Consider the following 11,405-nt stretch of genomic DNA (forward strand, 5'->3'; position numbering starts at 1 on the left):
GAGTTAATAGGCAGTGCTTATTTAGACACGCACCCATGAGGATGGAGATTTTTCCCTCTTCCCTCCTCCTTCGTATCTGTCCTCTGCGTGGTTCTACTGTCTAGTGTGATTTTTTTTCTCTTGGTGGTCATAGTGGCAGAGGTTCAGACATCGGGTAAAATCTTGGATGAAAGTTTTATGGTAGTTTCGAGACCGAAGAACCCCTAACGGTACTTTTTCTTTCACTTGCCCTCAGTCATTTTTCTAAGGGAAAAGGATTTCGTTTTGGCATTTCTTTTTAGTGGACAAACATTTTTCTTTCAGGAGTGTACCTTTGCATTTTTTTTGTGTGCAAAGTTACAAGCATGTTTTTAATATTTGAAATTTCTTTGATTACCGCTCTTATTTTGCAAGTGGTAATTCAGTTAGTAGTTTTTGCCTGTGTTTTATGTTTGTTTCTGTTTTGAAATTCATTCCTTTTGTGTAGCAATTAGACGTGTGTTATCCATTATTTAATAATGAAGCATATAGCGATGCCGGACCAATTTCTCTAAATATATATAAAAGCAAGCCTTTCTTTGGCCACTGCATTCGAATATTTTATGGAAGCTACATTCCAGAGGGAGATCTTTCGATCTGCTATGGAAAGGCCATCTAGGGTGGAAGGTATATGAGGTGAGACACAAAAATAACTGGACTGCACTTGGAGCTTTCCTGGAAAACCGTCTGGAGGATGGCCAGACGTAAATCATCAAACTCCTACACGCCCTCTCAAACCGCCGACCAGCTAAGTATATCCTGTGAATAGCCCAGTCAGTATTTGCACAACAATCGCTACATAAGTTGCCGCGATAATGTCAGGTGAAAAAAATCAAACAGCGAATCAGCATGAAATTTGTCATCGAATTTTTTCTTTTTTTGTGAAGCAGTTTTTGACTGACAAAAACATTCCTGTCCTCGATCATTCTTCTTATTCCCCCGATTTAACTCCCTGTGATTTTTTTGTTCCCGAAAATCAAAAGTGACCTGAAGATAATACATTTTTTCTTTAATGGATGAAGTGAAGACAGAAACGGCAAGGCTGTTGAAGAGCCTCAAGCGAGAAGAATTCCGGCACTGTTGTAATCAATGGAAGATATGTATGGAGTGGTGTAGAGATTGGGAGGGGAGTATAGAGAAAGTGACAAAATTTAGAATGCTGTAATTCATCAAAAAATATATATTTTTTTTTTTACCAATACGGTTATTTTTGTGTCTCACCTCGTACATTCTGAAAAAAAGATTGTATTTTTTTTGGCGGAATCCTCTATAAGCTTTGTGATGCAAAAAGTAGATGTGTGTGGAACAGGATGATGTACACGGGAAAAGATACCGAACTTGTAAACGATGCAGGAGGGGTTGATGTGCGTAATTTTACAATAACCATCGTGGATTGGGCTAACAATTGCAGAGAAGCTACTTAATCAGGGTTATCTGATAAGACTAGACGATTAATACAGCTGTAAGATCAAACAGGAAGGACCTGCCAAAATCTGTGACGATGAAAACATTGAAATTGGGAGACGTTGCCGCTGCATTCAGAAATAAGTTGATGGCTTTAAAGTGAAAGGATAAGAGAGATGTTTGCACGCTGATCGGACGTCTAATAAGAGATGTTTAGTGTGTTTGTCACACAAGCAGAGGAGGGAAACGATATATGGCGGCGGAGAGTGCAATGTTCCACTCTGCGCTGCTCCGTACATATTACACACAACTGGAATACTAAAATGGAACATTTGTACATAGTGTTAATAAATCTACAAAAAAACTAACATGAAATTAACCTTTTGTTGCTAACAAAAAAATGTTTAAATAATTTTGTTAAATTTTCTTCCAACAATTTAACTCGCAACGGCATGGGTGTGACTACTGAAAAAAGGGCCCCCATTAACAGGGGTTAAGATTATTCTCAGAATGGGATGGAAAGCCACCAAAATCATGGCCACAAAGATATTAAAGTAAATTTATTGAAAATTTTAGAAAAGCAAAATACTCAATTCCAAAACACAAAATTCAAGATACAGAAGTCCCCCGGGTGCTTCAAACTAAATTGTGGATTATTGTGTAATTAACGAGCCTTCACACGCCAACATCAAAAACAATTAAAACTGTAAATTACATAATGAAGCACACAGGGAGAAAATTTATTAAACCAACAGAGATTAACAAAGGGTAATTCACAAACGTAAAACAATTCAACCAAAAGGTAAAAAAAATGAGCGAGATTCAGACTAAAACAAAATGACTCAACGACACAGTTAGAATGCTTACGTCTGCTTCAATAACCCAATTATTCACAGAAACCGGATTTCTAAAATGCCAGGTAATCCTTATGAGGTTATCGGTCTTTGAGAAACCTGATTAACAGAGGTAGATTTCTCCACGGATAATCCGATTATGTGGCCATGTAAACCCTTAACCAGGTTAAGGATTTTGTGTCCTGTGCATGTCTGTTGCGCTCTGTCAGCCCGCTCATGTATCCGCGCCACAAATCAACTTTGTCACAAATGTTTCTCCCAGAATTCCTTAGGAGAAACAGCTTTAGACAATAGTGGAGGCACGAGATACACCTAAGTTAAAAGGAATTTGTTTTATAAAAACATGGCATATTTTGTGAACTCTCTTTCTAATCTTGTTTTAATCTCTTTCAAGATTTCATATTTATTATGGGTGTGATGTCTTTATCCGAGGGGGTCTTACAATATTTGAGATAGGATCGGTTACATATCTTTTGTTTTTACAATTGGAACACAGGCAGATGAAGTGACTTGTTTTTATGGTCACACAGTGGTGTCAGAAGTGGGATTTGAATCTACAACCTCAACATGTTGTAAGGTTTCTAAACTCTTTTGGGAGTCCCCTCAATGGGATGACACACCAAAGAGTGATCCGAAGTGCGACAGCTTATCCATTGCCGGGGCAACCATAGGGTCCCAGTGCTGCGGCAGATCGCCGTGAAATCAAATCTGAGTCGACCGTGGTCCCACTATAAGCGCTGAGTGATCCAAGGAATATTATAAATGCAGGGAACAGCATTACCTGCCCACGACTCTGCCCATTTGCTGTGTCTGTCTATAGGGGAGTGGTGGGCCCCGTTACAGTAAATAACCGAGCTGTTCCTGTTTCAAGCAGAATAAAGCTGGTTTTGCTTAAGTACTGAGACTCAGCCTTGTGTTTTGGGGTGCAAGACAGGGACTCACGCGTCACAATGTGAACTAAAAGTCTTAACTGCTGTGCTGTATGATCTAATTGGAGCACAGCAATATAAATGAGAGCAACTAATAGCGTTATTCGGAAGCATTGACTACAGATTTGGAAACACAGGAAAGTGTTTAATTACAACAAAGAAAAGTCCATACATGTCACCTTATACTCCTGTCTTGTCTTGGTAGAGCTCTCTATGGCTCGACTTTCCCCTTTTGTATTTTTTAATGTCTGGCCTTTGTCAGAATGCCTCAAATCCCATAGACTTACTACTGTTTCTAAGGTATTGTACTTTATAACTTCCCCTCACCTTCCCTTCTACATCTATAACCTCAGCCGATTACACAGAGTAAAAGACAAGCAGACATTTTTAATAATGTATTATTGGTAACATTCATAAATAATAACAATAAGTAAAGTAAAAGTGAATATTGGCAACCATACAACCTCATAAATGCTGATGTGGAGTGTCAGGTGGCACACAGACTTGCTATGCCGATGACACACAACTTTATGCAACTGCAACATCTTCACCAGTTGCACTGACTGATCGCATTCGGGAAATCAGTCATTGGATGAAAGCTAAATTTTACGACTTAATCCTGATAAAACCGAAATATTATTAGCTGGTAGCAAATCTGTCCTCTCTACCCTTCGAGAGCTAAAAATTGATGTCGAAGGGGTCAGTCCATAATTTGGGTGTCATCTTCGATCAGCTCCTTACTTTACAAGCACATATTAACTCAATCGTACAGACAGCATTTTTTTTTATCTCCGTAACTTCGCTCAACTCTATTCTTTCCTCAGTGTGAAGGATACTGAAACGCTGATGCACGCTTTCAACACTACCCCGTCTGGACTTTTGCAATGCGTTGTTTCATGGCTTCCCAACTAAATATATCAATAGATTACAATATGTTCAGAATTCTGCTGCTCGTCTGCTTACACACACTAAAAAATCTGCTCGCATCACTCCTGTTCTCTATGATCTACAGTACATTGGTTACCAGTCTTTTCAAGAATCAAATATAAAGTTATTCTTCTCACTTTAAAGCCTCTCATTATCTGTCTGAACTGTTGCTTTCTTACACTCCTACCCATGCATTAAGATCATCGGACGCTAACTTACTCATTGTACATACTGCATTCGAATATTTTATGGAAGCTACATTCCAGAGGGAGATCTTTCGATCTGCTATGGAAAGGCCATCTAGGGTGGAAGGTATATGAGGTGAGACACAAAAATAACTGGACTGCACTTGGAGCTTTCCTGGAAATCCGCCTGGAGGATGGCCAGACGTGAATCATCAAACTCCTACACGCCCTCTCAAACCGCTGACCAGCTAAGTATATCCTGTGAATAGCCCAGTCAGTATTTGCACAACAATCGCTACATAATGTCAGGTGAAAAAAATCAAACGGCGAATCAACATGAAATTTGTCATTGAATTTTCTCTTTTTTTGTGAAGCAGTTTTTGACTGACAAAAACATTCCTGTCCTCGATCATTCTTCTTATTCCTCCGATTTAGCTCCCTGTGATTTTTTTGTTCCCGAAAATCAAAAGTGACCTGAAGATAATACATTTTTTCTTTAATGGATGAAGTGAGGACAGAAACGGCAAACCTGTTGAAGAGCCTCAAGCGAGAAGAATTCCGGCACTGTTTTAATCAATGGAAGATACGTATGGAGTGGTGTAGAGATTGGGAGGGGGAGTATAGAGAAGGTGACATTTAGAATGCTGTAATTCATCAAAAAATATGTATATATTTTTTTACCAATACGGTTATTTTTGTGTCTCACCTCGTACATTCCGAAAAAAAGATTGTATTTTTTTTGGCGGAATCCTCTATAAGCTTTGTGATGCAAAAAGTAGATGTGTGTGGAACAGGATGATGTACACGGGAAAAGATACCGAACTTGTAAACGATGTAGGAGGGGTTGATGTGCGTAATTTTACAATAACCATCGTGGATTGGGCTAACAATTGCAGAGAAGCTACTTAATCAGGGTTATCTGATAGGACTAGACGATTAATACAGCTGTAAGATCAAACAGGAAGGACCTGCCAAAATCTGTGACGATGAAAACATTGAAATTGGGAGACGTTGCCGCTGCATTCAGAAATAAGTTGATGGCTTTAAAGTGAAAGGATAAGAGAGATGTTTGCACGCTGATCGGACGTCTAATAAGAGATGTTTAGTGTGTTTGTCACACAAGCAGAGGAGGGAAACGATATATGGCGGCGGAGAGTGCAATGTTCCACTCTGCGCTGCTCCGTACATATTACACACAACTGGAATACTAAAATGGAACATTTGTACATAGTGTTAATAAATCTACAAAAAAACTAACATGAAATTAACCTTTTGTTGCTAACAAAAAAATGTTTAAATAATTTTGTTAAATTTTCTTCCAACAATTTAACTCGCAACGGCATGGGTGTGACTACTGAAAAAAGGGCCCCCATTAACAGGGGTTAAGATTATTCTCAGAATGGGATGGAAAGCCACCAAAATCATGGCCACAAAGATATTAAAGTAAATTTATTGAAAATTTTAGAAAAGCAAAATACTCAATTCCAAAACACAAACTTCAAGATACAGAAGTCCCCCGGGTGCTTCAAACAAAATTAATTACAGCCCCTGTGGATTATTGTGTAATTAACGAGCCTTCACTCGCCAACATCAAAAACAATTAAAACTGTAAATTACATAATGAAGCAAACAGGGAGAAAATTTATTAAACCAACAGAGATTAACAAAGGGTAATTCACAAACGTAAAACAATTCACCAAAAGGTAAAAAAAAATGAGCGAGATTCAGACTAAAACAAAATGACTCAACGACACAGTTAGAATGCTTACGTCTGCTTCAATAACCCAATTATTCACAGAAACCGGATTTCTAAAATGCCAGGTAATCCTTATGAGGTTATCGGTCTTTGAGAAACCTGATTAACAGAGGTAGATTTCTCCACGGATAATCCGATTATGTGGCCATGTAAACCCTTAACCAGGTTAAGGATTTTGTGTCCTGTGCATGTCTGTTGCGCTCTGTCAGCCCGCTCATGTATCCGCGCCACAAATCAACTTTGTCACAAATGTTTCTCCCAGAATTCCTTAGGAGAAACAGCTTTAGACAATAGTGGAGGCACGAGATACACCTAAGTTAAAAGGAATTTGTTTTATAAAAACATGGCATATTTTGTGAACTCTCTTTCTAATCTTGTTTTAATCTCTTTCAAGATTTCATATTTATTATGGGTGTGATGTCTTTATCCGAGGGGGTCTTACAATATTTGAGATAGGATCGGTTACATATCTTTTGTTTTTACAATTGGAACACAGGCAGATGAAGTGACTTGTTTTATGGTCACACAGTGGTGTCAGAAGTGGGATTTGAATCTACAACCTCAACATGTTGTAAGGTTTCTAAACTCTTTTGGGAGTCCCCCCAATGGGATGACACACCAAAGAGTGATCCGAAGTGCGACAGCTTATCCATTGCCGGGGCAACCATAGGGTCCCAGTGCTGCGGCAGATCTCCGTGAAATCAAATCTGAGTCGACCGTGGTCGCACTATAAGTGCTGAGTGATCCAAGGAATATTATAAATGCAGGGAACAGCATTACTTGCCCACGACTCTGCCCATTTGCTGTGTCTGTCTATAGTGGAGTGGTGGGCCCCGTTACAGTAAATAACCGAGCTGTTCCTGTTTCAAGCAGAATAAAGTTGGTTTTGCTTAAGTACTGAGACTCAGCCTTGTGTTTTGGGGTGCAAGACAGGGACTCACGCGTCACAATGTGAACTAAAAGTCTTAACTGCTGTGCTGTATGATCTAATTGGAGCACAGCAATATAAATGAGAGCAACTAATAGCGTTATTCAGAAGCATTGACTACAGATTTGGAAACACAGGAAAGTGTTTAATTACAACAAAGAAAAGTCCATACATGTCACCTTATACTCCTGTCTTGTCTTGGTAGAGCTCTCTATGGCTCGACTTTCCCCTTTTGTATTTTTTAATGTCTGGCCTTTGTCAGAATGCCTCAAATCCCATAGACTTACTACTGTTTCTAAGGTATTGTACTTTATAACTTCCCCTCACCTTCCCTTCTACATCTATAACCTCAGCCGATTACACAGAGTAAAAGACAAGCAGACATTTTAAATAATGTATTATTGGTAACATTCATAAATAATAACAATAAGTAAAGTAAAAGTGAATATTGGCAACCATACAACCTCATAAATGCTGATGTGGAGTGTCAGGTGGCACACAGACTTGCTATGCCGATGACACACAACTTTATGCAACTGCAACATCTTCACCAGTTGCACTGACTGATCGCATTCGGGAAATCAGTCATTGGATGAAAGCTAAATTTTACGACTTAATCCTGATAAAACCGAAATATTATTAGCTGGTAGCAAATCTGTCCTCTCTACCCTTCGAGAGCTAAAAATTGACGTCGAAGGGGTCAGTCCGTAATTTGGGTGTCATCTTCGATCAGCTCCTTACTTTACAAGCACATATTAACTCAATCGTACAGACAGCATTTTTTTTTATCTCCGTAACTTCGCTCAACTCCATTCTTTCCTCAGTGTGAAGGATACTGAAACGCTGATGCACGCTTTCAACACTACCCCGTCTGGACTTTTGCAATGCGTTGTTTCATGGCTTCCCAACTAAATATATCAATAGATTACAATATGTTCAGAATTCTGCTGCTCGTCTGCTTACACACACTAAAAAATCTGCTCGCATCACTCCTGTTCTCTATGATCTACAGTACATTGGTTACCAGTCTTTTCAAGAATCAAATATAAAGTTATTCTTCTCACTTTAAAGCCTCTCATTATCTGTCTGAACTGTTGCTTCCTTACACTCCTACCCATGCATTAAGATCATCGGACGCTAACTTACTCATTGTACCTAAATACAGGTTAGTTAACTATGGGTGGCAGAGAATGATGGCCCCTAAAATTTGGAAGGCTCTTCCTCTCAGTCTTCACAAGGAAAAATCGATCATTCATTTCAAACTCCTGTTGAAAACACATCTCTTCAATGAGTATTATTCATTTTCTTGTATGTCATGTCTATTGTCTTGTTAATGTGTTTATTGAATTGTAAAGTGTCCTTGAGTGTATAAAAGGCACTACATAAATAAACCATTATTATTATTATTAGTTACTTAAAATCTCTCTAGTTAAGACAGCATTTTTGGTCAGCTTTCTTCAGAACAGGCCGCATTGCCTGTCTCAACATGGCTGCCGAGTTGTGCTTCTCAGTGGGGTCTTCTTTTCAGTCCATGGTGTGTGAGATGCTCCTTCATCATGATGGTGCGAGAGAGAGAGAGGGAGGGATAAAGCAAGCACCTGTATACATTCTTTGTCCAAATCGTTACACCAATAGGGTGTCGTGCTACAGAACGGCCCCTGATTCAAACCAATCCCCAACCGCCGTACTTCAGACCAATGGGGGCACGGAATTCCTTTCACACCCACCCCCAAAACCATTTGTTGAGCTGACACTTGCCAGCTAGGTGGTGTGGCCATCCTGTGGGGGGCTGATGGAGAGAGTCCTACAGAGGAACTGCTTTTAGGCACTCCCATCGATCCTGTCATAAAATTTAGACTTAGGGGGTGTTCTTTAAACATGAAAGATTCTCATCAGTGAAACACTAATATTACATTGCTTTCTCTAAGTTACAAATTAAAGACATACAAAATATTCATCAACTTATATGCAAAATTTCACACCACAACAATTCCTAAGCACACAAAAAAAAACTGTCAAGACTCTACTTGGCAGATCTGAGCCCACTGTATGACTTTACTGAGACTCCAGAGAAGACCCTTGTGAGAACGCTGAGAAAAATCCGAGAAACAGGAGACAAGAGAACGTGCCTCCATTTTATTTCTTTCTGATCGCATTGTTCACTAGGAGAAACTAAAATTTGTTTGTGTGGTATTTGGTGAATAAAAAGCATTTATTTGCACCCGGGACTGCCTTGGTGTGGTTGTGTCTGGAGTTTGGGGACACAATGGTGTCCCCTGGTGGTCACCATTATTTATTGTTATTGAAATGCTAAAGAACATCTCTGCGTCCTCCATGGGAAATAGAACATCACATGTCTGGCATATCAGTTTATTGTTCTCGTAACTAAATATATATTTTTTCAAGAAATTTAAATTCTCTCTCAAGTTCTTTGGTAAACGAGTACAAATATATAGTCATATTAATGGATTAAGCACGTGGATAATGAACCAATCACCTTGATACACTCTTGTGCAGTTCCTCGTTTGTAAACTTTGTATCATAAATACAGAATATCTGATTGGCCTGATATGGTCTGCTTTGAATAAAAAATGATATGATTGGTTGTTTTTACTATATTGAAAGATGTCTGCTCCAACACACTTACACACTACCCTATAGGTGAACTTTGATATCGTGAGTCAGGTTTAAAATGACTTTTAAAAATCAGAATTGGCCAGGAAATATGGGACGTCTGGTGACCCTCATGACAGCAGGTGACTAGCAAAACGAAACTGATTCTTCCTCTTCTCATTATTTATTTTCATTCTAGGTACACGGGTGATCCTCTAATGATGCCAAACACCACAGAGTTTGTTCTGCAGTGCACAATCGAAATGGACATGATGACCTTTACCATCGGCACACTTGTCCTCATCTACCTGGGAACGCTCTTTGGAAATCTGCTGGTAATTGTGGTCATAATCATAAATCCTCATCTCCGCAACCCCATGTTTTTCTACATTTTCTACCTAGCGGTGATTGATGTGGTGAACAGCAGCAACCTCATCCCTCCAATGCTGACTGTCCTGTTGTCCAGATCCACCACAGTCCCTTATGGGCCCTGTTTGCTTCAGCTGTCAGTGGTGCACCATCTTGGGATTACGGAAGGCCTTCTGTTATCTGTTATGGCATGTGATCGTTATGTAGCTGTTGTGTACCCCCTGAGATATCCTTCCCTGGTTACAAATAAGACGGCGGGTCTCAGCATCTTACTAGTGAATGTTCTCGCTGCTGCCACCCTCATCCCCTACATGTATTTTTCGGCAGAGCTTTCATTTTGCCGCACTAACGTCCTGCCTTACTGTTTCTGTGATTTTGTTACTATGGTTCAAATCTCTTGTACTAAGGACCCCAAGTACCTTACTCTCCTGTCCAGCACCACAATGATCACTAGCGTAGGAGGTTTAGGAATTTGTCTTTTATCTTATGTCAGAATTGTGGTGGCTGCCCTGAAGATCTCTTCAGTAGATGGGAAGAGGAAAGCTTTCAGCACGATGTTCACCCACCTTCTGGTCGTCAGTCTCTTCTATGTGCCACGGATGATTTCTTATATATTGCCAGGATTTGGAGTGCAGATCTCTGCTGAAGCTTACAATGTGCTGGTCATCATAGCCATTCTGGTGCCCCCCATGTTGAATCCTATCATCTACAGCTTCAGGAACAAGGAGATCAAAAGCAGCATTTACAGGATGTGGACAGGGAAGAGAGTAAACCCCGACAGCCATTAATGAGATCAGCCATGCATGATGGTGTACTCTTCATTGTATTCTTTACATGTTAGGAAATGATTGGGTTAAAAGTTTTTACTTTAGAAGCAGAGAATCAGTAAGTACACCTGATTGATGCTTTTAAAAATTAAAGAGAGGAGCAGATGTGGACAATGCATTTAGATGAGTTAACAAAGTTTTACTAAGCAAGGAACTAGCTGGTAACACACACATTTCCATCAAGACTCCATAACTAAGTAAGCACACGGTGGTCTGTAACATTATTAACATTCTAAAGGGGCACCATTGAGAGCATCCTTACCAGCTGCATCACTGTCTGGTTTTGGGAACTGCCATGTCTCTGACTGGAAGGTTCTTCAGTGGATGATTTGAACAGCAAGAAAGATCAACACTGCCTCCTCCATTCTCACCAATTCTACAGGGTCACCATCAACAACGTTCTGATTGGCTGCATCACTGTCTGGTTTTGGGAACTGCCATGTCTTTGACCATAAGGTACTTCAGTGGATATTTTGAAAAGCAGAAAACATCAATACTGCCTCCTCCATTCTCACCACGTTCTAAAGGGGCACCATCAAGAACGTTCTAATCAGCTGCATCATCTTCTGGTTTTGGGAAGTGCAGTGTCTCTGAC

The 11,405-nt window shown here is 39.8% G+C and overlaps 1 protein-coding gene across 1 annotated transcript; it reads left to right on the forward strand.

Annotated features, from left to right (window-relative positions):
* The first annotated feature begins 9,877 nt into the window (after window positions 1–9,877).
* On the forward strand, window positions 9,878–10,771 carry LOC120524152 (olfactory receptor 24-like). The gene has a single exon (XM_039746031.1). It carries the CDS (start codon window positions 9,878–9,880, stop codon window positions 10,769–10,771), a length of 894 nt encoding a protein of 297 aa, XP_039601965.1.
* The last annotated feature ends 634 nt before the right edge of the window (window positions 10,772–11,405 follow it).

This window comes from Polypterus senegalus, chromosome 2 (assembly GCF_016835505.1).
Source record: "Polypterus senegalus isolate Bchr_013 chromosome 2, ASM1683550v1, whole genome shotgun sequence".
Taxonomy (NCBI): domain Eukaryota; kingdom Metazoa; phylum Chordata; class Cladistia; order Polypteriformes; family Polypteridae; genus Polypterus; species Polypterus senegalus.

What these genes read in the sequence shown, in the direction of transcription:
- LOC120524152 (XM_039746031.1), top strand. Translation starts at nt 9,878, where the DNA reads ATGGACATGATGACCTTTACCATCGGCACACTTGTCCTCATCTACCTG.